General features: G+C 37.6%; 1 protein-coding gene across 2 annotated transcripts in view; it reads right to left on the bottom strand.

Annotated features, from left to right (window-relative positions):
• The window catches only part of THSD7B (thrombospondin type 1 domain containing 7B), a 959,962-nt gene that overhangs the window by 190,943 nt on the left and 741,269 nt on the right, over nucleotides 1-27,750 (bottom strand). For both annotated transcript variants that reach the window (XM_084891907.1, XM_084891906.1), the window contains one exon: nucleotides 12,480-12,658. In XM_084891907.1, coding sequence (XP_084748033.1) covers nucleotides 12,480-12,658 — 179 coding nt within the window. The remainder of the gene's footprint in view (nucleotides 1-12,479; nucleotides 12,659-27,750) is intronic.

Below are 27,750 nucleotides of genomic sequence, written 5' to 3'. Positions count from 1 at the left end.
ACAAAATCAATAAAATATATATTTTTTTAAAAATAAAGAGGTAATATGCAAAATAACCCTCATGCTCTTGCACAAGATGGCTGCCCCCATGTAGTCAAAGATGGCCTCCACAAGATGGCTAGCAGAGGAGGGCAGATGGGGGGCAACTGGGCCTGTAGGGGAGAGAGGAAAGTTGGGAGGGACCAGGTCTGCAAGGGAGGGATGGCAGTTGGGGAGGATCGGGCTAGCAGGGGAGGGTTGTTGGGGGCAATCAGGTTGGCAATGGAGTAGTTAGGTGTTGATCAGGCTGGCAGGGGAGTGGTTAGGGGGTGATTAGGCCAGCAGGCAGACAAGCGGTTGGGAGCCAGTGGTCCCAGATTATGAGAGGGATATCTGACTGCTGGTTTAGGGATCAGACCTAAACCAGCAGTCAGACATCCCCTGAGGGTTCCCAGATTGGAGAGGGTGCAGGCGGGGCTGAGGGACACCCCCCTCCAATGCACAAATTTCATTCACTGGGCCTCTAGTCATACTATAGGAAAAGTAGAGTAAGGAAAGGTAAAAGGGAGGAGGGGTTTAGCGAGGGGCAACATATACTATTAAATAGGTGATTAGAAAATATACATTTAGAAGTTAAAAACATATAAATGCGCTCTTTTAATTGGGGCCAGCAGGGACCATGTGTCATTAACTACATTATGCAGTTCACATGTCCTTTTAAATAAACAAAAATACAATTTTACATCAGTAAAAACTTGCTCCAAAAACAGATCGATGCAACAAAACTTTCATTGTTGGCCATTCTAGTTAATGACACATGGTCCCTGCTGGCCCCAATTAAAAGAGTGCATTTAAGAGTGAGCTTAGTCAAACTTCTCTCCTTATACCAGGGCTCAAATTAATTTACCTTCAGGTCTAAGGGTGACAAGATTGTGTCTATTAGGGTGGAAGGTGGCTTTGTACAATCCTGCTGATTTGTAACATTCTTTGAAAGCACACTTTGCAATTGGTTCCATACTTGCTTTCAGCACAGGAGATAGCACAGTTACCTTGTTATCTAAGAGAAAGATATTTCTCTTCAGGGAGGAAAGCAACAACTTCAATCTGCCTTGGGCAGTCTTTATGCAAATGACAGGGGAACATGATTTTAATCCAATGTAGAGGGAATTTGCTAAGTAGCTTCCAGAGAAAGGACATAAGAATAAATCCAAATATCTAATTTCATTAAATAATGCTTGGAGAATTGTAAATTGAAAGCAGTTTCTGTTAAAAGACACCAAATTGGACATCAATCAATTTATACAATCATCCTGAGAAAGTGAAATTATCATCCTTTATGAGAAGGCCAGTGTGAGGGCTGATAAGGAGACAGAAAGATAGAAGCAGCTCTGCCTCTGGGCTCAGCAGCAGGTTCCCTGGCCTGGGGCTTTGCTGACTGAGCTTAGAGAAGTGTGGCCAGAACCAGGTCACGAAATCTCTTATAAAATACACTGGAGGCCAGATGCACAAAATTTGGGGTCCCTCAGCCCCACCTGCACCCTGGGGTCCCTCAGCCCCACCTGGGGTCCCTCAGCCCCACCTGCACCCTCTGCCCCCTCAGCCCCACCTGCACCCTCTAGCAGTTGGGGAGCCCTCAAGGGATGTCTGACTGATGGCTTAGGCCTGCTCCCTATGGTATGCAGGGCTAAGCCATCAGTTGGACATCCTTAGCACTGCTGTGGAGAAGATGGGAGGCTCCCATCAATGCCTCTGTGCTTGACAGCCATGAGCCCAGCTTCTGGCTGATGACATTCCCCCAGTGGGAGCACACTGACTACCAGGGGGCAGCACCTGCATTGAGCATCTGCCCCCTGACAGTCAGTGCGTGTTATAGAGGCCCAATGCATGAAAATTTAACAAAAGTAGGCCTTCCTTCATCTGACTGCCAGCACCAGCTTCCATCTGGCACCCAGGACCTGAGCTTCCCTCCTCCTGCCACCAGCAGGCACCTGGGGCTCCTTTCTTTCTCCGGCTACTGGCAGGCACCTGGGACCCGGGCTAACTTCCCTCCAGCCCTGGCTTCATCAGGAAGGATGTCCTGAAGACCTTTGGTCTAATTAGCATATTACCCTTTTATTATTATAGATTATATAGGATTATATAATTTGCACTCAATCCCAAAGGTAACAAGAGACCCATGAGAGACTTTGTGACTCGGAGAGTTTACTGAGACTGCTGTGTGAGGAATATAGTGTGTGTTTGGGGGGGGAGGGGGGGAGGCAGAGGAGATTAGAAACAGAGGAGATAATGGTTATGATGGTTGCATAGGAGAGAGGTGAGCAGAGTCCACTAGAGAGTTAGTTAATGCTCATACTTGCTCTCTTTAGAAACAGATGAAGCTTGGGAGTAAGCAGCAGGCACTGCTCTAGGGTGACATGAGAAGTGCTGAAGCAAACATCTAATGCATCCATATGGCTTTCATAATTCTTTTCATGGTGTCGGGCAGGTCATATGTTCAAGTCGTTATCTATAATTATATGCTATCTGTAATATAATTTATAGCTTCATATAATTTATGAACCATGTGAGAATTTACACATTAAAATGAAATGCCAATTATCTACTGAAGCTGAATATATGCCTATTCTATGAGCTAGAAATTCTACTCTTAGATGTGTACCCAACAGAAATACACAATTATGAGGACCAAAGCCAGGCACAATAATGGTCATAGCTATGTTATTTGTAAGAGCCCAAACTAGGGGTGGGGGGGTGGGGGAAGATCAAGTGTCCATTCATCAACAATAAAAAGGGAAAACATGTGGCATATACAAGATAACAGGATATACACAATGACAAGACATAAAACAATAAAAATTACCAACAATGACCCATATATATGCTTAGAACAAAGGACTCACAGAGACTGTAAGTAAAGGGTTGGCATTTTTTTTTCTTTCAGGAAAATGGAAATGAAAAAAAAGCTGGGATAGCAGTACTTAATCTGACAAAATATACCTCAAAAGTGAAGTCCATAACAAGAGATGAAGGCCACTTCATAATTCTAAATGGATCAATACAACAAAAGGCTATAACTCTGATAGACATATATTTACCCAATACAGGAGCATTTAAATACATACAAAAACTTTTGGGGGATATTAAGGGAGATCTATAGCAATGCAAGCATAGTAGGGAATTTTATTACCCCACTGACATCACTGGATACTTCTAGACAAAAAAAAATCAATAAGGAAACAGAAATCTTAAATTATACTCTAGAACAGATGGAACTAATTGATACTTTCAGAACATTACACCCCAAAGTTACAGAATATAAATTCTTCTCAAGTGCACTTGGGACATTTTCAAAGGTAGATCACATGTTAGAATAGGAGCTAAGTCTCTACAAATTAAGAAGATTTAAATCAAGCATCTTCTTAGACTAATGGCATGAAATTAGAAATCAGGTACAATAAAAACACTCATAAGCAATCAAATTCATGGAGGCTCAATAGCATGCTATTAAATAATGATTGGCTCCCTTGAGTGGCTCTTCCACAAAATACCACAGGCTAGGTGAGTCTATTTTGAAGAAGTGGCATTAGAAGTTTAAAAAATTTGACTCTCAAAAGAAATTTCAATTGTTGTATTATAGATATTTGGCTCTGTTGACTAATGAGTTTGCTGTCCACTGACATAGACAATGAGGTGTTGAGGGCCTGGGGCGGGGTGGGGGGACAGGCAAGTAGCAGGGCAGAGTACAGGAGCGGGCTGGAAGTACTAGTTAATGGGAGAAAAAAAGAGGACCTATCACAACATGGATGACTATCATAAACAAGTTGTGGAGATAAACAGGCAGACACAAAGTAATTCAAAATACAGAATCCATTTATGTCAAAATTTTTGTATGTTAGCATTAACTTATAAATGTCCAAATACTGAGTAGTAGTTCTACATGGTGGGAGGCAGTGGTGGTGAAGGAGGTGGAGTGCAAAAGGGTCTCTGAGATACTGATAATGCACAGTCTGCCCTTCATATCCACAGGTTTCCTATTCACAGATTCAGTGAATCACCACAGATCAAAAATAGTCAGCCCTGCCAGGACAGCTCAGTTGGTTGAGCATCACCCTTTGCACTGAAAGGTCACTGGTTCAATTCCCAGTCAGGACACATACCTGGGTTGCAGTTCAATCCCCAGTTGGGGTGCATACATAAGGCAACAGGTCAATGTTTCTGCTTCACAACAATTTTTCTCTTCTCTCCCCTCCTCTCTGTAAGCATTCTTCAGTTGCAGATTAAAAAATATATACTTGGGGAAAAGTTCTGTTGCTGTTGACGTGTACATGTAGTTAGGCCTAGGTTGGTTGCATCTGTGAACATGTTCAGACTTTTTCTTATCATTATTCTCTAATAAATTCAGTACAATGCTGATTTGCATAGCATTTGCATTGTGCCGGGTATTATAAGTAATCTAGAGATGTTTTAAAGTATTTGGAAAGATGTCCACAGGTTATATGCAAATACTACACAATTTTATATAAGGGATTTGAGCATCCATGAATTTTGGTATCCTCAGGAAGGTCTTAGAACAAATCCCCGTGGACTCTAAGGAATGACTGTTATTTCTTGACGTGGGTGGTAATTGGATGGAAAGGTTCAATTTGTGAAAATTCCTAGAGCTCTACCCGTAATGATTTGTGTATCTTTTGGTTACACTTCTTAATAGAACCATTTATATGGGGACCCAAAAAATCCCAAATTCTTAGGAAATTAGTTATAAATATGTAAAGAGTTATATTCCCTTTTGCCACTAGAAAAATTGCAATGCTGAAAAAGTTGTTTAGAAATAAAATGAAACAGACTTCCCATAGAGGAAGCAATGACAGCAGCTTTTACTATGCCTTCCAGCTGAGTTATTACAACTAAATTATAGGACTCTAAATGTTTTAGTAAACTGTTTATTTAGGGAGCACATCTACTAAAATTGGAGCAATACAAAGAAGATTAACATGGCCCCCGAATAAGGATAACATGTAAATTTGTGAAGCATTCCATATATATTTTTAAAGTTTCATTATATAAATACAAAAAAGAGAAGCAATTTGCACAATTTAGTTGCAAAAGGCAATATGGCATAGGTGAAAGTCAACTGAATTTGAAACAAATTATGTGTTAGAGACTAAGGAAGAAGAATCCCACCTAACATTGATCAAGCTCTTGCTCTATGCCAAACAAGGAGATAGGATATTTGTATTTATTCTCATTTTATATGAATGCAATAGTCTTTGAGGTAGTTGCCATTGTTAAACCCATTTGACAGATTATAAAACTGAGACTAAGAAAGGTTGAGTACTTTTCTCACTCTCCCACAGCAAGTAGATGGCAGGGCAGCATTTGACCTCAGACTTGATTGACTCTTAACCCCTTATAGTCATTGTGGTAAAGTTGGGCAAGTAATCTCTGTAAGCCCCAGACTCCTCTTCTGTAAAATGGGAGGGTCTTCCCAGATTTGCTGAGTGGCTAATTATGGTTGTGCTCATTGTTTAGATTGGGAAGGGCAGGCCAAATATAAAATCCTTTCCAGAGCTAAATTCAGAGGAAATGGTAGCCTCAGCGCCAAGAATCTTCCTCCGGTCAGTGTTCACCAACTTGCCTAATCAGAAGAACCAGTAAAAACCACCTCTGAGAATAATACATGGCAACTGTACTGAGCACAATCCTCAGAGCAGGACCTGGGAAACTTACTATACTGACTTTCCTCCAACACACAGTGATTTTTCTGTTCAGTAATGGTTTAGAAAAAAAGACTATGGATTTCAAAAGATCTAGACAAGCTTCTCGGAAAGACTAAGTTTATCTTGACCCTTAAGTCATGTTGAAAATATAAATCATGATCCAACAAATGTTCTTCTGCAGGAACCTATGGAAGGATCTCGTCAAGATCTAAGTAATTTGTTTTCTGGTGACTTAATATAGGGATAAAGCTTGAAAATCTAAAGCATACAAATTTGCCACTGGCAGACAAATCAGCCCTGGCACTCTCCTGCCCAGGGTAGTGATTATAGTCCTTTGTAACTAATTATAAAACTTTAAAGTGGCTAAGAGACTAGATCTTAGTTATTCTCAACGCAAAAAGGAAATGATGTCATCTGACCTGAGAGATGTGTTAGATAATGCTCTGGTGGTAATCAAATTGTGATATATATAAACGTATCAAATTAACACCCTGTACATCTTAAACTTAGTGGCACATGCTAACTGCACCTAGGTTAAAAAGGAATTAGCATGCCATTTAGAGTCTTACTTGAAGTAGGTCTCAAGAAAGTTTTTTTTTTTTTTTTTTAGAAGGTGCTGTCCGCCCATTAGTTAACCATTTAATTTTCTAATATGAATGTTTAGGCCTGGCCAGGTGGAGTGTCATCTTCTACACCAAAACGCTGTGGGTTCAATTCCTAATCAGGGCACATACATCGGTTACGGGTTATTTCACTGGCCAGGGTGGGTACTGGACGAAACTGATGGATATTCCTCTCTCACATCAAAGTTTCTCTCTTCCTTCCTTTCTCTAAAATCTATAAAAAGTATATTCTCAGGTGAGAATTTTAAAGTACCTTTGGTATAACAAAATGCTTGTGGTTAAAGTCACATCCATTTTCTTTCAAGGCACTACAGAGGGAAAGTTCCACTCTGTATTGAAAGTTTAAATGACAGGCTGATATAGAAAATATATAAAAATTAGGTTTTACCAATATTTTCTCTAAAAAAGTATTTAAGAATTTCTACTTGATGTACTTGATTAAGAAGACAGTTTTTCAAAACTGCAAATACAGATGATGTGATTTTCTGCTAGGCTGATTTTACCTAAAATACTATTTCAGGAGTTCAAGAATTCAGGGCCCAAAGATAATATGAGATACTAGAGGACTGGTGCATGGATTCATGCATGGGTGGGGTCCGGCCAGCCCACCCGATTGGAGACAATTGGGCCAGGCCGGCTGGGGAGAGGGGACACGGGCGGTTGGCCAGCTGGCCCCAACCCCTTGTCGAACTCCCTGTCAAATTCCTGGTCTAGGGATGATTTGCATATTAGCCTTTTATCATATAGCATGGGAGCACATTGAGAGAATTCCAAAGACAAAATGTGCCTGCTTCTCAATTTTACAGCCAACCCCAGCCCAGCCAACCCTAAAAACCCTGCTTAGGGACAGTATTTGTGACATTTGCCAAGCCTGTCTAGTATAGAACATTCTAGACGGGCATAAAATATATTGAATAACCAGTCAACATGAGTTTGAACACATGAAGAGCAACAATGCCCCATATTTAAAAACACAATAAAATGCAAGACAGAGTGGACACCAGGGACAGGGAAACTGCTTCTCATGAAGGACTTCGGCAGCTCTCAAGAAAAATTAACAAAGTTGCAAAGGATTTTAACAAACCAGAGGCTTTGGAGTGATCAAGAATATGGGATGAGTGAACACAAACGTGGGAGAGAGGAATTTCTTAAGAACAATTTTTCTTAGACATGGTGGTAGGGCAAAAGCAAAAAAGAAAAACTGCATCTTCTCTGAGCCCCTCAGCTCAATTAGCACAACATCGTGGCCGGAGAGCAGAGAGCTAGAGTTGGCAGCCAGTCACAGAGACCGCAGATGGCAGGACACTCACCCTGAGGAACCCTTTCAGGCTGCCGCTGACACGGGGTGCCATTACCTGGGCTTCGGGGTAATAATTACCATGTGAGGGGAAGGTGAAATGTTTTAGGAATATGTGCCTCTATTAAGTCACCTTATGTAGCCCCGAGAACAAATCACTCGGCATCCCTTAGTTCTGTGACATGACATTTCATACTTAACAAAGGTGAAGCCTCAACCCCCGACCCCCGGAGCCATGCAAGAACAGCCCACCTGGATGTACTTAATCACAGGTGGGCTCGGGCTGTCTTCCACATTCACGCTCAAGAAGACCTCTTGCTCATTGCAGTCTGGGGCTCCTGCCAAAGTCCTCAGGCCAAAGTGATCAGACTGTGTCAGGGATGGTTTGGATTAAGTGAGAATATTTGTGAATGCGGCTAGTTGAAAAGAGGAGGCCAAAATTGGATAAGAGAATTAAACCTAATTGTCCATGTACTTTCCTGAGTAAACACACATTCAGACAGAATGACAGCTATCCTATTTCCATATCCTAACATGCTGCTAATAATTAATGAAGCAGTGCTAAAATAAGCCAAAACTATCTCTCTATAGAAACCCTTTCACATCTGAAAGCCTTCTAAGGGAGAAATGTTCCTGTAAAAACGTTATCTGTATATATCTTTGAAGAAAAAAGTACTCTTGGAAACATGTTTACCCTGCTATGAGAAATGAAGTGCTATGAAAAATAAAATGCATTTTACTCATCATTTCCACATCTAGGCCACTTCTCTTTAGGGAGAAGACACACCTTTAAAATAGCGATGTTTTTAGCGATCACACATATTTAATTTGTATCTGCTCAGTCTGCTGCAAGGATAAAAACTCTTTCAAAAATGCATTAAAATGGATAGCATGCATTTGTAAAAGTGTAGGTAATGAATCTCAGCCTGAGATTTTTATTCAAACACACTGTGAAAACAAGATTTGCAACAGATAAACACAATATAATTTTCTGGAAGTCTCTTGCCTTCAATTGTGGGAAGAACTCATAAAGGGAAATGCAAGTCCAATGAAGCTTTAATGTCCCCATATTTAATTTTCTGTTAAGCAGAACTCCAAGAGAGAAAAATAGTATCACAAAAATATATAACACGAGTGCACTTATAATCCACCCAACACATTACAGATGGCAACAAATTAAAATGCATTATGTATTTTATTATGCTCAGTAGTGTCAAGTGCATCAACCAACTGATCTGATAATCCATTAAACTATTTAGAAGAAGTTTTCCTTTTAGATGAGAGCACGCTGCAGCAATTTGGCATCACAAATATATTTAGCTGAAAGTTACTTAAGTATTGCTGTCCTATCGGCACTTCTAGAGAAAGAGCTATCTTGTTGATAAGTTTTGGTGTCAAAGAAAGGCTGTTTAATGAGAGACTATAAATGTTGATTTCACTAACAGATTCAGAACAGTATACCCTTATATTATACCAACCTTTCCTTGCACATCACTGAGTTAAATCTCAATTGGACCCAAACAGCAGGATTTTTCAGGCAAGTTTTTTTTTCCCCCCCAAATATATTTTTATTGAATTCACAGAGGAAGGAAGAGGGAGAGATAGAAACATCAATGATGAGAGAGAATCATCGATCAGCTGCCTACTGGGGATCAAGCCCGCAACCCAGGCATGTGCCCTCGACTAGAATTGAACCTGGGACCCTTCAATCCACAGGCTGACGCTCTATCCACTGACCCAGACCAGCTAGGGCTCAGGCAAGTTTTAAAAGACTCTGAACAATAATATTTTGGAGGTCCTTATTTCTTTTCTTTAGATGAGTTGATGTTTTTGAGAATTCATATGAAAAATCACAGCATAAGCTACCAGAGTTCTTACATATTCTGTCTTTCTATGGAACTGTCAACCCACTAATCCAAAGAGAAGGCTTCTTTTCAAATAAAGCATCCACTGGATATAATTTGACAATCCACTAGGGGCTTGAATGCACTACAGAAGTAGAAAGACAGCCCTTGCCCTCAAAAAGATCTATGGAGAAACAAAGGAGGAGAATGAAAAAGCACATGCAGGCATCTAACATTTATGTAGGCATATGCATAATAGGCAGCCCATGCACAAGACAAAGTCTAATATGTGTTTTTACAAGCAGTACGCCAGGGTCAATCTGACACATTCTAAATTTTTTACATACACAGGTGCTAAGGATATGTGCCTCTTTTACTGGTTAATTCAGTTGCATTTTTTATACTCTTGTTGGTGAATGGATGATAGCGTATTAATATGGTTCCAAAAATAGGAAAATAAATCTGAACCTAGAAACCAATTGGAAAGAAGACAAATGTCCTAAAGCCAGTTGTAAAATTGAATTTTACAAAAGAGCCTCAAGTGGGTATACCTCTAACTAGACCATATTTCCAGCTTAGAAAAACTAATAGCAGACTCTTCTACAGAAGCATCAGCATAAATAATAGAAGCTTGGAGATATTTCCCAAACAATGAAAATTCCTGACAACTCCATTTATTTTCAAGTGAGTTAAGAAAATGCTGATAACTTCAAAAGAATTATGTAGATAACATCACATACACACAGAGGGTTTAAGCTTCCCACAAATATACTTATAGGCAGGTATGTGCTTGCTTTAAGAAAAGTTTCTTTGAAACTTCGGATTTTTCACACTAGTAAAATTTTTGCTATTTACAGACTTACAAGTGAGAGGGGTAGCTATTTCTTATTGCTATTATCAATTAACTTCTGTTAAAACCTAAGTATGGATTGGGGTGAAGTTTTTTTATTTGAGTTTAATTAAACCATATACATGCTAGATATCTGACACCTCTTTATATTAAAATATAGGCAATACTAATTCAATTGCTGATCATTCATGTCAGGATTTATTTCAGAGCATCACAAAACACAATCATCTTTGGAATGCCATAATGCCTTTCTGGGACTTAAAAGAAACATTTTCTGCTCAGGCACACATGAACTTAATTTTAATTTATGGAATTTATCTAAATTATGGAACCTGGGATTATCAGTTTGTACTACTTTGTAAGGTTACAGGTTTCATATGTAAATGGAGTGTTTAGAACATGTTTCCTTTAAGTTACAGGAGATTACAAGTACATTTATCTGATTCATACTTTCAAATTTGAGAAACATTTCTATACATTTGCCTTTGTGTATTGAAAATATTGTCCTAAAGTCTGTGCTCAAATACAGTCCTTTTATTCCTTTGATAATTTCCTAGTTCATAAATTAAACATATTAAAATAATACTTAATACCAGTGTTTTAAGGACTTAGCTTTCATTGTTGCTTTTGAGAAAGATTTAAGAATTACTATTCATTATTTATAACTATAAATTCTTAATAGAGTTTCCATTTTAAATTCCCAGAAAAATATCCAAGGAATGGTCAGTCTTCATAGAAAATATTCATTTGAAAGTCTTCCTTCTGACCATAAATTTGTGAAGTAAGGCATATCTCCTAGCTTATTTCTTCTCTGATTCATTAATCAAATCCCTTCTTTAATCATTTCTTCACCAAACTACAGTACTTGGTCCTCTGCCTTATTTTCCCCAATAGGTTTATATTTGCTTTTTGGGAGGAAAACCAGGTCATTATTTTACCACATAACCTTAAAATAGAAGATGTATCACACTGTGTCCTGTCTTAGAACTTAGCTGCTTTTGTTGGAATGTTAAGTTTTTATTTGTAATAAGTTATATGCCTTTTGTCAAAACTTAGAAAAAGTAGCTAGATATATTGGTCTTGAATTGACAAATGATATCTAAAGCCAAGTAGTACCAGACACGCTATTAAAATTAATTAAAAATAGATGCATTTCCCTTCCATTAGACAACCCGTACAGAAAGTCTAATCAAAATGGGGTTAAGATGACAGAAATTAATATACTCCAGTTAGTAATACAAGCCCGCACAGCTATTCTGTTGAAACAGTCCTGGAGGATAGAAACTCCACATGCACAAGCAAGACACACTTCACCTCTTTAAGAATAAAGAACTTCTAACTCTCTTCACCTTGTTCCCTGCCTATTCAACTAAATTTAAAAAAAATGTGTATATATATATATATATATATATATATATATATATATATATATATCAGCCCTAATCTAATAATCAGTATGCAATTGTGGGAGAAATTTTAGTTCTTTATTATATTTATTATCTAAATTTAGACTCTGTTATATGGGTAAAGTCAACTGAAATACTCAAATCAACTGTGCTTAGGATGGCACTTTGGTTAGACATCTACATGGAAGGGTATTTTTTAGGGTTCCATTTTATGAAAACAGCTTTGATTTTTGGGGAAACAGGTAGAGAAATAGCTCAGAAGAGACATGAAGAGCTGTGAAAACACTGGCAAGGCTGAGAACAACAACAAAAAAATCAGAAGGAAGAGTTATTGAAAGGTAAAATAGAACACCATTTTTGCACTATATTATGAGACCAGTAATTATATTTATGGCCATATTATTGACATTCTCCCAACATTAGTACATATGCACAGGTGTATGTGTATTGTATCTATACACATCACTTTTTATGATCACAAATAATCAAATTACATTTCAAGATTAATTAAAATCAATTGGATCTAATTTTTGTAAACACGATTACTGTTAATAATACCAAGTTGAACTCAAGACTACCCAGGAGTGCCCAAGGCTTCTATGACTAATTGTATTATATTAATATCTTCTGCTGAACCCCTCTCTTCTGAACTTGTGATAACCTTTTATGAGCTGCTTCTAACAAGATAATGGCTTCAATTTCAATAGGAAATAATAATGAGGATAATTCTTTAGCTTTTTATTTGCTGCTTCGTGCACTTTACCTGATTCTTGAGATCCAGTTTGGGACATGGGCGACCTCCATTGTAAGGTTTTTCTTTTAGCCATTTGGACCGCATTCTCACCCCAATTCCACAAGATGAACTGCAAGATCCCCAGCTGGACCAATCGCTTAACTTGCAATCAAATGGGCAGGGAATGGCACATTCTTCTTGGATATAACCTGAGAGAAAAAGATCCAAGAGAAGGGAGGAAAGTCTGATCAAAAGGTACTGATCAAATTCACTTGCTGTTCTCTTATTAGAGCTCAAGTTGCCCAACAATACTGCCACAGGGACCTTATATTCAAATACACAGACAGAAGTTTTCAGAGACAGATACTTATGATTTTATCTGCAACCCAAATTTGTACTTCATAGACAATTCTGGGTTGGAAGGAGCAGGAAAAGTACACACTTAGTCCTTTCTGATAAGAAGAAATGAGGCAGTGCAGGGCTAATGATACCATTTCCCTCACTGAGCATTGTGTCCCACCAATTCCTATAATTCTGTCGGGAGATAAGAAGCATAACAGAGTCAATCTGGATATTATTGAAAGAGCAAAGTAGAGGCACAGTGAAAGGGCATCTACTGAAATATTGAAATCAAGAGATATGGATCGAAATACAGATGCAGATGTTCTAGCTTTACTTGTCTTGCTCTTGTCCTCAGCCCAGTTCTTGCTATCATCTTTCTCTAGATAATCTAATTAATTGTAATCGTAACCTCAAATGATCACTTTCAAATATATATTTCTAAGTCTGATATCTCAAATGAGTTCTATACAACCTATTCATACACTCAAGTTGGATGGCCAACTACCCCCAAATTCAACATGTCTAAAGCTGGATCCATTGATTTCTTCCTAAACGATTCTATTATATTCATCATCTTAATTAACTACTGCATATCTGATTCTTATAGACTGATGTGCATGCCTATATAACCCTGGTTTTTGGCAGGACCCTTGAATGTGATAAGATGGTGTTCAGGTGATTAGGTTTTAGTGTGTAGCAAAGGGGAAGGGAACTTGCAGATAGAATTAACATGACAAATCAGTTGATTTTGAGTTTACTAGAAGAGAGATTATCAGGGCCAGGGTGAATGGGCTGGATAATTGGGTTAAAAACCTTAAAAGAGTAATTGGGCCCTTTTTGTGGACGAAGATTCTCCTGCTGGTCTTGAACAAACAAACAGCTGTGCTATGGAATGCCCGTGCATGGTCATATAGCAGGGGACTGAGAGCAGCCACTGGCTGTCAGTCAGCAAGAAAACAGGCCTCAGCTATACAGGCGCATGGAGATGAATTCTGCCAGTAATTCCAAGGGAGCCTTCCTCAGTGAAGTGTTTGATGAGACCTTGGCCTTGTCCCACACCTTGCCTGTAGCCTGGTGAGAAACATAAGCAGAGAATCTGGTACTGCTGACCCTTGGGAGTTGAGCTAATGTTTTGAGCTAAGTCTGTGGTAAAATTTTGATTCAGCAACTGAAAGCTAACAGCTTATCCAAAAAAAAACAAACCTGAGTCAACTTAGGCCTTCCTCCATTATATCGCACATATATTAACAGTTGTAATGAGTTCTTATGTCAAAATGTCCCAAACATGACCCCTACTCTAAAATTCTTTCATCAGTCCCTGGTTTAAGATCTTAGTTTCTGGTCTGGAATACTGCAATAGTCTCTGCACTAGACTCCCCTTTTCCCTAAGCATTCTCTTTTAATATTGTTCAGTCACTCTGAGGAAAAAGTTTCTCTTCTAAAGCTCTATCAACTATAATAAACAGTACATTTAATAAATAATCTTTAAAAAGAAAGATAAAAATACATGATTTATGCTACTCATTTTAAACTCTTTTTCTGACTCTATTGCCTTGAAAATAAAGTGCCAACTAGTTTGCAAGAACTATACAATTCTTTACAAGAGCTTCTAAACAAGGGATTTCTTCTTGACTGTAAAATATATTCCTATTGCCCAGGACATACTACAGACCAATTTGGCTAGAGTCTCCTAGATGGATGTAGGCAGCGGTGTTTTCAAAGGCCCCCTAGGGAGTCTAATGTGCAGGCAAGGCTGAGAACTGCATCCCTAACGTATTTTCCTCCTGCCCTTCCCTCTCCTCTGTCTCAAAACCTGTCCACATAGACTACTCCATCTTCTTCAGTAATAGCGATGCCTTTGCTCATGCAAAACTACTCCTTCTCTAGCCAGTTTAGCCTTGCTGGCTCATTTTTATTTTTATCTATATCTGTATATTGAATGATTTTAATTAGAGAGCCTCTAATGCACTGTTTTATATTTTTCCTCCTGATAAGACACAAACCCAGAGGATCTCTATGAAACTCAAGGTCATAAATTCAATGAGTATAAAATAGTTTTGAAATTCAACAGGACTAAGTGACAGTGGCATTTATTTTTCAGGATATATTCATGATGAGAGTATATCCCAAAGGGAAGCCCTTAGTGAAAACCATTAATAACTGCATATTCTCATGCCTATCTCATAATTGAAAATGTTAGTTTTACCCACATACTTGAGACTTACAATTTTTGGCAATAGAACGTGACTACATGTGGCTATGTACAAGGTTAACCTGCCAAATGAGAATTCAAATTCCTGACTATGGAAACTTCACTAATGTTTTAAAAACTCATTTGCATAAAATATATTACAGAATAGCGTCTGTGGCAAATTTCAAAAATATAAATCCAACTGATATAAAAGAAACTGTTTTTCTATCAAAAATATTTTACAGTCCTGGCCAGTGTGGCTCAATTGGTTGGAGCACTGAAGAGTCCTGTATTTCATTCCAGGTCAGGACATGTACCCAAGTTGCAGGTTCAATCCCAAGTCAGGGTTCTGATCGCATGGGAGGCAAAGGATCGACATTATTTCTCACATCAATGTCTCTCTCTCTCTCTCTCTCTCTCTCTCTCTCTCTCTCATATCAATAAAAACATATCCTCAGGTATGATTTAAAAATATATTTTATACTATAATTCATATGCAGAATATATTGACTGGACCATCATATTATTTAGCTGGAGATGTTTCTGCATATGAAGTTAGATATGGAGTATTTATTACAGAATTATTGGTAGAGCATATATCCAATATTGTGATTTTGTAAACCATATACATTATAGATAGCAGGTACCCAAAAAGTATCAGTTGTTATTATGAGTACAGATGAACTAAAGATCTGTGATTATTATCTCTATCTGTGTTATATTTAACGACACACTCATTCAGGCTGAAACCCAGAGACCTGGAATGGCTTTTCAGTCTACATTGCTAACCCACAAATATTTCTCTTTAGGTGAGTGTAAATGAGCATAGGAAACACACAGCTCAGTGTATAAGGCGGTCTTCTTAATGAAACCTACTGTAATTTTTTCCCCTCCATCATTCAAGAACTAACATTTTTCTCTCTATAATAGCTTCTTTTGAAGGATTAGAAAAAAACATTGCTGCCGGGACCAGTTTGGCTCAATGGATAGAGCGTTGGCTTGGGGACTGAAAGGTCCCGGGTTCGATTCCGGTCAAGGGCATGTACCCTGGCTGCGGGCATATCCCCAGTAGGGGGTGTGCAAGAGGCAGCTGATCGATGACTCTCTCTCATCGATGTTTCTGACTATCTCTCTCCCTTCCTCTCTGTACAAAATCAATAAAATATATTTAAAAAAAAGAAAAGAAAAGAAAAAAACATTGCTGATATTCATAACCTGAGGAAAAAACCTAGTTTAATTTACTTATATTTTCCTACTGTGTAAAGTAATGGCAAATACAGTACATGTTCTATTTACTGGCACTTTGCTAGAATAATGAGAACACAGGACAAAAAATAAGACAGGAAAAGACAAAGAAAGTGCTGATTGTCTCTTCCCCACTTCCAAGGGAAGATCTGGAAGAAACTTGTGAGTTAAAATAAAATGTTTTCATCTCTCCATATTTGAAGATTTACTATTTTAATTTATACATTTAAAAATATATTGTATTGATTTTTTACAGAGAAGAAGGGAGAGAGATAGAGAGCTAGAAACGTCAATGAGAGAGAAACATTGACCAGCTGCCTCTTGCACACCCTCCACAGGGGATGTGCCAGCAACCAAGGTACATGCCCTTGACCAGAATTGAACCTGGGACCTTTCCATCCACAGACTGACGCTCTATCCACTGAGCCAAACCTGTTTCGGCTAATTTATACATTTTAATACTACTATTTATCTAGTAATGAATGTACCATACTAAAAAGTACCTGATGACTTACATCAAAGCACTTTAAAGTATACAGTTGTTTAAAAGAGGTGGAGAATATGGGGGTGGATGTTTTTGACATGGTTGCAAGAAGGACAATTTGAGAAATTAGATCAATAGTTTGCCATTACATTCAAGGGAAGACTGGCAGTATGGAGCATTTATTTAAAATATCTGTCCATTAGTATATGGAAATATAGATCAACCCCAGAAAGGTTGTCAGCTTGCTTTGGTGAATTTACATTTTCGCCTGAAAATATTGCCCATGAATACTAGTTACATTCTTTCAAAGATGATTCCAACCCTGTGTAGGCCTTTGTAAAGCCCAAGAAGAGAGAGTTGTAAAGTACCTACATTCCCATTATTTCTTCTTTTTTAAAATTTGAGTTATTAAAGTAAATATTTTGAAATTCTACTTGCGAGTAGAAAAAAATAATCTTTACTGCATATTTAAAACCTCATCAGCATAGATGTTCCAACGTTAACATTATAAAGTGATGGTTATGGTACTATACATAACAAAGTACCTTATTTAAACCCAAAATCAGATATATGAAATACTGCTGATTTAGAAGTTAGATAAAAATTCAAATAATTATATTGACAACGCTGGCATAGATTCCTTGAAACTCAAATTATCCCTCAGAATATTTATTAAATTGTATTCCGTTCATCAGGAAAAAAAATCATTTAAGTATAAAGCACTTTTTAATAATAAAGCATGTGAACTTTATTTTAAATGCAGGTTCAAGACCAAAAGCTTCATTTTATAGAATGGGCAGAAATAGAAAGGGAAATGGAACCCAGAGTTGACTTTGATACTATTAAGTAGGAAGGAAGAAAGGAAGGAAGGAAGGAAGGAAAGAAAGAAAGAAAATGAAAGAAAGAAAATGAAAGAAATGAAAGAAAGAAACGAAAGAAAGAAACGAAAGAAACGAAAGAAACGAAAGAAACGAAAAGAAACGAAAAGAAACGAAACGGAAAGAAAGAAAGAAAGAAAGAAAGAAAGAAAGAAAGAAAGAAAGAAAGAAAGAAAGAAAGAAAGAAAGAAAGCAAGCAAGCAAGCAAGAAAGAAAGAAAGAAAGAAAGAGTGATCAGTATTATGGCCCCAGAATGTTCTCTTTAGTGCCTGGATTGACAAGGTAGAAAATCAACCTCTGCTCTTAAAGAAATTCATATTTGGAGTATGTCAGGCTTTTGACAAAAATGTTTGATTTTAGAGAGGGAGGGAGAGGAAGAGAAGCATTGATCCATCCATCAGCTGCCTCCTGCACACCCCCTACTGGGGATGGAGCCCACAACCTGGGCATGTGCCCTGATAGGGAATCGAACTGGCAACTTCTTGGTTGGGAGAATGACTTCCAAACAACTGAACCCAACCAGCCAGGGTAAAGAGATCAGTCTTATTATTGAGAAGGGAAATAAAAAGTGCATAATTAACCACTTAAATTATATGATACAAATAATATATGCAAATTATATGACAGTTTGAGGTAATATAAATGGATCCTGGTTTCAATTCCTGTGAGAATATTTATTGGGATAAGCTGTGGCAGAACAGGTTTTCGACTAATTGTTTGATCTGGCTCACTTGCTTTAACTAAATGGATCAGTATAAATTTAATCAGCCAACCAAATAATATGACAAATGGATGTTTTAAATTGAATTGTCCAGGCAAATTCATCATGATGGCCATCTCCCGTTGTTCACATAGACAGAGTTTCAGCATTAACAACCTTGTGCCAGGTTTCTCCAGCAGACAAGAAAGATGTTTTTCTCTTAGAGAAGATATTGAGAGGATGTTAGGGATAAATGGAACATCAGATGCAGAACAATCTGAACTGTTCCATCAGGACTGTGTGTGCTAAGTGGTTTCTAGCAGTGCAAATAAGCACTGTTAAAATTGAATAAATGACTGAATGATTTAACCACATAATAAGCTCAGCATTTGAAACATTACAAAGGTATACAGATTGTTGACATGCCACTATTACCAAGAAATTCTTGGAACTGTGGCTCTAAAAGCCAATGTTCCTTGCCCTGTGAAAAATCTTAAATTGTACCAAACATTCTCTACATTACCATGAAGTTCCAATAGCTGATCTCAGAGCATGCCTTGTATTTTTAGAGCATGCAAAATATTTCAGGGTTTGATCCTTGAGATGTACTGTTTGATCTTTGAGATGCACTTCACAGCTTCTTGAAGTGAGGGGGGATCTTAACTTGCTTTAGCCGATGACATGTTAGCAGAAGTGAGCATGTGACTTCTAGGTGAAAGCTTTAAGAGCCCTAGTGTAATTTGCTACACTCTTTCTTTCCCTATGCCCACCAACCGGAAATGTTCTAGATAGTAGCTCCTCCATCAGGCAAGGTCCTGGACTTAAAAACAGAGTGCCCCAGGCAACCCAATTTTGATAAAAGATGGACATAGGTAGTAAGTTATTTTAGTGGCATTGATCCACTAAGAGTCTGACACTGTCTGTTACGTTCTGTACTACACCATAAACCATTGCACAGTTCATGCATCAACCTTGGCATAGTAATCTCTACCTTCAGCAAATGAAATAAAAAGCCCCATGAAATAAATATTTAGAATATTTTTGAGAGTCTATATATAATGCTCTGAAAAAATAAGGTTAAGCTGTATCAGCACTTAGCACAGTCTAAACAGAGACTCCATCAAATTAGAATGTGACTGCAAAAGTTGAACCAAATAGATATATATTTCAGGAAAATTGATAATTTATTATTTAAAAAGGACTGGTAATATGGATTATAAATCAAGGTCTAACCTTATGTGATCTGGAATGGAATTTTAGATCTTAATAATTCAGTTTCCTTATGTAAAAATAAAAATGTAATAATACCCATCTTTAAAAAAATCTTTCATTCTGTAAGAATAAAAATGTGATAAGTAGAAGTTTGTGGAAATTTCAAATATAAATCAGATACTAATATCTTGTCACTACTAAAAAACTAATAGCAGGGTAAAAAAAATGCATTTTTCTTATCCTGTTTTTAGTGCTAGTGATTGATAGAGAATATAATTCAGTGGAGATGCTTTAGCAAAAAAAGCTGTAAGGTAATAATGATCAAATTTGGGTGCCAATTTACATTCCAGATCATTTCCAGGCAAGTTAAAGCCTAAGATAACATTGAAAAGATGAGATATTCTGTATTGGATCAGTAAAGCGATTGTTGTTTGAGCCCATCTCTGTCCTTCCAAGTCTGCTGCCACCGGCCAAGGCCACACACTCATTATCCCTCAGCTGGCTCATGTTCATGGCCCTTCACTGGATTCCGAGGACCCCAATCTGTTCTAACCCATTCCATGTCTGCTCGACTGCTGTACTAATGTCCCACCAAAGCAACTCCAATATATCATAGTTTAACTCAAAGTAAATAACCTCTAAAGCAGAGCAAAATTAAAAAAAAAAAAAAAAGACATGCAGATGGCAATCTAGGCAGGAGAGATACCACACATTAAATTAAGATGGGAGTGAACCCCAAATCTCCAAAAATCAAGAGAGAAATTCTCTGTACAAGAATTTGAGGCTGGAAATAAGTTAAAATTGGCTTTCATGCTGAGGACTCAGAAAGTTGATTAAAATGCTTGATATTAATTCAGGTGGGCTCCTGAGTATAAGAAAAGATAGCATGAGAACAAATCACCTTCTTAATAGGTAACTGAAATATTTAGAAGTTACATTAAAATGACTAATAGCTAGGCATTAGCCTTAAAGACCACTAAATATGATTATTTTGTACATAAATAATATACACATATGAGGTACATATACATATACATATACACATTTTCCTATATTGCATTTACATATATATTATTAAAGAAAATATTGAGCCCTAGCCAGTTTGGCTCAGTGGATAGAGCATCGGTTTGTGGACTGAAAGGTCCTGGATTCGAAACCGGTCCAGGTCATGTACCTTAGTTGCGAGCACATCCCTGGTAGGGGGTGTGCAAGAGGCAGCTGATCAATGTTTCTCTCTCATTGATGTTTCTCTCTCAGTCATTCTCCCTTACTCTCTGTAAAAAATAAATAAAATATTGAAGCATCATAGACTCTCACTGATAATTAACTCTCACATGTACAGACAGCTAATATACTGTCTAAATGGAAATTACTATATTCAGAATGACCAGTGAACCAGCTCTTTAAATAGCAACTTCATTTTCCAACTGTTGAGACAGGTTTAATTAACTAATTATAACAATGAATAATGGCCAGTTTGTGAGAAGATGGATGCCTCTAAATATCCAGGGGATTCAGAAAAATATAAGCTTAGAACAAAAGGGTCTTTGTCCTTTTTGCTTCATTTGGGAGGTCCTAAAGGAAGCTCTGCCCAGAACCCAGACATTATATGGGATTTATTTATTGTATGCCTCTTTATTTTCTCATTTATTTACATAGGATGGGGCAGATGAAGGTTTACAGTTGTTCATATGGAAAATAATGCAATAATTAATAATACAAGAATAAACTGTTTCTGATACTTACAACTGAAAATCTACTTTGCCCCACCCTGTATATTTATTCTGAGGCTAAGAGTTCAATATTGAGGGATTTCCAATGAAAATAAAGATTTCTGGCTTCTCTTGAATGTGTTGAGGATCTGGGGATGCCTGGGTCCTTATTCCAGCATGGCACCGACTCTGCAGCAGGGTCTCTTCAGATGCAATTTCTCTTTGGCGTCCTCTGCTGCCCCTTAGAGTGATAATCTCAATCTCTAAAGCAAGGATTTCTCCCCCAACGAAAGCAATACAGAAACATAGCTCATAATTCCAGTATAGAAGCAGATGAGCAAGTGCTGCTTGTATTGTAGGAAAAGGCAGAAGATACAGAGACTCAGCAGGAAGGGCTCACAAGGCTCATCACAAGGACAGATCTATGGGGAGTCTAGCTAGAAACCTCACTAGGAAGACACTCATGCAAGAGAGAATTCCTAATGCTTAAGCTTCATTGGGTGGATTGAGTTCTATTTTCATCCGTACCCTGCATATTAGTAACACCAGCACATACAGATAATTCCTGAAGGAGGCATGAAAAATACCTAGAGCGCATGACTATACACATGTGTCAAACACAAGGCCCGCGGGCCAAATCCAGCCAGCCAGGCCTTGCAATATGGCCCGCACCTCGCTGTCATCACTGCACTCCGCTGTCAGTTTATGACATTGTCAGTTTATGACTGTTCAGTAAACCATTCGGCCCGCGCTTTAGGCTGGATTTTAGATTTTGGCCCCTTCTCTGATTGAGTTCAACACCCCTAATCTAGAACAAGGTTGATGAAGGCAGCTGGTAGTCAGAGCCAACCTCCCCATGGAATGATTTGATTGCATGAAGCACACTTCAGGGATGAAACTCCATTTTTATTTGCAGGAATGCTGGGTCATCCCAACAATGATTTGTACTCATGAACAATAACACAAGCTGTTATCATTAATTCTAAATTATGGATTACAGGATGAAGAAAATTTACCCCCTAAAGTTGCTTTAACCAGAGAGCTGCATCTTTCACGGGGCTAATACAGAAATCAATGTGCTGGATGAATTCACAGTACATTAACTCCTCGCAAGTTACTGTAAAAACTTCTGAAATATCGCTAAGGTGTAAAATTAAATATGACTCCCAGCTTAGATTTATACTGCATGCTGATAACGGTGAATTTCCTTCACTTACCAATAAATTTATTTCCCCATGGATTGCACATCAGCTAATCCAAAGACTTACATTTAGGCTTCTCTTGCCAAACAAATATCTTATGGTTTTATTTATGGATATTTAGTGATATACCTGATAAAAAAAATAAAAAATTCAAGAAGGATGAGACACTTATGTTCTTCTAAGAAAATTGGAAGTCGGAAATCTCTTAATTACAGCCACCATGTCCAGGAGCGGTGGATATGAATATTTTCAATTCACAGAGAGAATCTTTCAACCACTAAAAAAAAGTTTCAAGAGCAACCAGAAATCTCCCTTGAAAAAAGTTTATTCGCTTCTTAAGGCTGTGATAACAAATTGTCAGAAACTTGGTGACTTTAAATGACTAAAATGTATTCTCCCATAGTTCCAAAAGTCTGGGATTAGGGTGTTAGTAGGGCTGTGCTCCCTCCAAGTTTGTAGGAGAAAACCCTTCCTTACCCTTCCAGTTTCTGGTGGCTCTTAGCATTCTTTATAGTGTGGCATCATAATCCCAATTCTGTCTTTTCTTTCTATGTGCCTCAGATATGTCAAATATCCCTCTCCTTCCCATTATGGATGCCCATCATTAGATTTAGAGCCCGCTGTAGATCCAGGATGATTTCAAATCAAGTTCCTTAACTTTGTTACACCTGGTAAGTTTCTATTTGAAAATAAGGTCATCTTCATAGGTGCTGAGGGGTTGGGACTTAAACATATCTTATGGGGGAACTTAATTCAACTCACTAAAGAGAGAAATGAAAACGATAGGAAGACAATATAACACATTGATAGAATCTGGCCTTTGATATCAAGCCAACCTAGGTCTATAACTCACAACTAAAGGCCCGATGCATGAAATTCATGCAAGGGGCTTGGCTTTTGCAGTCCAGGCTTGCCTTAGCCCTCACAGCCCTGGTTTCATCCAGAAGGTCATCCAGAATGCAGTCCTGTCCGGAAGGATGTCCAGCCATCTGGTCTAATTAGCATATTATGCTTTTATTATTATAGATAGCTGCTTGAATACCCTAAACTTCAATTTTATTATCTACAAGAAAGATTGGCACATTGTGGCCTGCACTTAGATGATTTAAAATTCAAGGACCCAATATACAGACCACAAAGTCAAACCTTTGGCTCTGGCCTGAATTCCTCATGGAGACTCAAAATCTGAGGGCTTGTCAACACTACAGATCTGTGTATAGATATATGGAAATAAAAAGCAAAAAAAGGAAAGTGTTGGGATAAAACATTCTCAGTATTTAAAGGCTACCAATTGCTAATATCTTGGCATACTTCTCCTTTTGTGTTAATGGTTTTGTATTTAGTGTTGTTGCTTGTTAAATTATATTATCTTACTAGCTACCTAGTGATCACACTGCAGTACAAGATGCCAATATTGGACTAAATATACAGCATTCTTAGTTGACTAGCTAAGACTAGAATGAAGTTTGGATAATTTATCACTATTGGGAAAGAAATATAAAATACTGAATATGTGTAAAAGGTGAAATACTATAAGTATTTTGGGAAAAAGAACAAATTAATCTACATAAAGAAGAACAGAGGCCATTGATATATTAAGAGACACACTCTAGAACCAAATTACATGGGTGAGGAAACAAATGATGGCATTCCCTAGCTGAGAAAGCTTATACAAGTTCCTTAACTTCTCTGTTTCTTATCTATAAGAATGAAAATAATATCTGACTAATCCTATTGATAGCAGAATAAATGAGTTTATTTATTTAGGGAGAGCACTCAGAAAAAGGTATTACATATTTATAAATGCTCAATAAATGTTGGCCATCATAATTTTTTCTTTATTTCTTTATTTATTAAGGTATCAAATATGTGTTCTTGTCCCCCTAGCAACCCCCTATCCTCCCACTCATGCCCTCACCCCCCTATTGTCTGTGTCTATTGGTTAGTCTTATATGCATGCATACAAGTCCTTTGGTTGATCTCTCCTCCTCATCCTCCCCCTCCCCTACCTTCCCTCTGAGGTTTGATTGTCTGATCAATGCTTCTCTGTCTCTGGATCTGTTATAATTTATCAGGGGGAAAAAAACTAAAAATAGAATGAGTACCTTATGATCCAGCATTCCCACTACAGGTTATAACCAAAGGAAATAAAATAAATATCTCAAAGATATATCTACATTCCCATTGCAGTATTATTCACAATAGCCAAGAAACAAGATATGAAAACAATCTAAGTGTCTGTCAACAAGTGAATGGAGAAAGAAACATACACACAGGAATATTATTCAGCCTTACAAAAGAAGAAAATATTGCCATTTGCAACAACATAGATGAAGTTAAAGGACATTATGCTAAGTGAAATAAGTAAGACACAGAAAGACAAATACTGCATGATTTCACTTATAGGTGGGATATAAAATAGTTGAACTCCTAGAGGAATATAGTAGAATGATGGTTGTCAGAGGCTGGGGTGGAGGAAATGGGAAGATCTTGGTACAAAGGGTACATAGTTTTAGATGTACAAGATGAATAAGTTCTGGAGATTTGTACAGCATGGAGAATATAGTTAACAATACCATATTATATACTTAAAATTGCTAAGAAGGTAGAACTAAATTGCTCTTAGAACATACACACACAAATGCTAACTACATGAGGTGATGGATATGCTAAGGATATGTTAACTAGCTTGAATGTGGTAATCATTTTGCAGTGTATACATATATCAAGTCATCAAATCATACACCTTAAATACATACAACTTTTACTTCTCAGTTATACTCTTAACAGAAGTGATAAAACAAAATAGATCTATATTATAAATCTAAATTAAAGCACAAGCAAAAATAATTATATACATTTATTTATATTTATATTTATACTTTTGGAATATATGTATCTTAATATAAACAGATGGAAAGAAGATTGGAATGTTCTCAATTAAATATGGGAAAATTTAATAAGATTGAAGATACAGAGTAAAAGCAAAATTTATGAAACTGAATTCAAAGTACAGAAAGGATGTGCATGGACTGCAGAGGAGGGGTGCAGACACTCAGTCAGATCCTCTCTCCAGGAACTTTCAATGTCAGACAGAGAAAGTGGGAGAGACTGAGGAAGAAGGGGAAGGCCAGGAGACAGCAGACAATCACAGAACAACAGAACACACTGTGAGGGCAGCGAACAGAGGGAAGAACCAGGGGCCAGGATGCATTTCCTTCTTTGAGGAAAGTTCTCTTTGCTTCCTTAGCTCCGCACGAACCCAGAAATGGGTGCCAATCTCTGAGGTTACTTCAGTTTCTCCTCCTTGTTTGAAATTAAAAGTAGCCTAATAATACATCAGTTTGATTGGGCACTCAACAGAAAAAATGTCCCAAGGACAGAGAGCACTTTTGTTCAACTTGAGACATAAAACATAATGACACCAAAAGCTATTATTATGACCTTCCAGGTAACTGTTGTTATTTTTCTTGAGCTCAAATCCCTGCAATGGTGAAATAGCAATGAGACAAGTGGTATATTAATATCTCTGGTATGGTAATTCATTGTTCCAACACTTTGAATCATTTCAAGAATTTTAAACATTTTAGTTTATTCCAATATGATGCCATATCAAAATTGTATTGTTGGCGCCAAAACTGGTTTGGCTCAGTGGATAGAGCATCGGCCTATGGACTGAAAGGTCCCAGGTTCGATTGCCATCAAGGGCATGTACCTTGGTTGCAGGCACATCCCCAGTGGGGGGTGTGTAGGAGGCAGCTGATCGATGTTTCTAACTCTCTATCCCTCTCTCTTCCTCTCTGTAAAAAAATCAATAAAATATATTAAAAATAAAAATAAAAAATAAAGATTGAACTGTTGGGCCTGGCATTCTATTCCTATTAAACAGATGTTATAAAATAACATAAGCAAAACCCCTAGCAGAGCACCTAATAGATATTATATATTTAAAAAGCCAGCATACTGCCCCTCACCTTCCCATATCATGATTCCACTTATCCAAGAAAAAAAAACAAAAAAAAACAACTGTCACAACTCATCAAGTGAACTGATTGCTACTCACATGATGATATAAGTGGGAAGGAATAAAACTGATTAGACATCTGAAAACTAGCTGCTGGGACTTAATTGTCTTAGATATGAGGTTAAGGCTTTTTTTGTTATTTGTTTTTTACCTAAAAAGACACTTTTGAGGAAGAAGGGGATCGAGGGTAAAGTCTTTGTAGTATAGACAGTAATGAAGAACGTGATTAAGTATTTTAGGCTATGAATTATAAAAAATAATAGGCAAAAAATAAAGTTCTGATAGGAGAAACAAGAAAAAATGTGTTTACTAGTAAGTCAAACTTGAGTAGGAGGAAAATGGACAGGAAAAAAATAACATAAAACTGAGAACAAGACTAGAATCAAGAGTAGTAGAGGCCTGAGTCCTTGAAAGGAGAAAGTAATAGAATAGGAACTGAAGAATAATAATTGTAACCACTGTTATCTGTAGCTCAACATACAGAATAAGGAAAATAAACACAGTAAAGCAAAGACAGGTCAAACCAGTGTAGGAAATATATTCTGTAGCTGCATCCTCACATCACCCTGTCTGCCTACTAAACAGCAGCGCTACCTGAAAGGAACTATCAGCTATGAAAGGACTCATTCTTTTGGGTGTTTTGTAACTTGTCCTGGGTTGCAAGCCCTTAAGACATTGCCTTTGCCCCTGAGGGCTAGGCCTAGCCAGAACTGAATGAACTATAGCAGGTTATCACAATGCTATGGCAGTGACCAATTTTGACCAAAAAAGTACATGGACATAGTATTAAAAAGCTTGTGAATCTATAATAGAAACATAATATGCTAACTAGACCGGACAGCCAAAACATGAAAACCGGGGCTGTGAGGGCCTAGGCAAGCTGCCACAGCTGTGAGGTCAGAGCCCCTTGCATGAATTTCGTGCATCAGGCCTCTAGTATTTTAATAAAGAAGTGGGCAATGGACATCAAAATAGGTCACTGAGATCAATTCCAGAGAAAGTGATATAGTTTATTTTCATGCATGTACTAGACTGGTAGAGAAGAGGAGGATATTTTAGGTAGAAAGTACTTTGACAAAAACTCTCTCCTCATATTCTTGTAAACAATTATAGGGAGCTAGATGGATTTTTGTAGTTACAAACAAAGTTGATTAATGGATCATCATGTCTTCCTGTGGCTGAACGCTGAGGGGTGAATGCTCAGTCCTTTTCATTCAACATTATGATTAAGAACTTAGATAATGACACAGATGGCATGCTCATCAAATTTGGGGATGATGTGAGGCAAAGAGTTATCACTAATATGTTGGA

Source organism: Pipistrellus hanaki (genome assembly GCF_964339955.1).
Source record: "Pipistrellus hanaki genome assembly, chromosome: 8".
Classification (NCBI taxonomy): Eukaryota; Metazoa; Chordata; class Mammalia; order Chiroptera; family Vespertilionidae; genus Pipistrellus; species Pipistrellus hanaki.
This window is presented reverse-complemented; position numbering and strand designations above follow the sequence as displayed.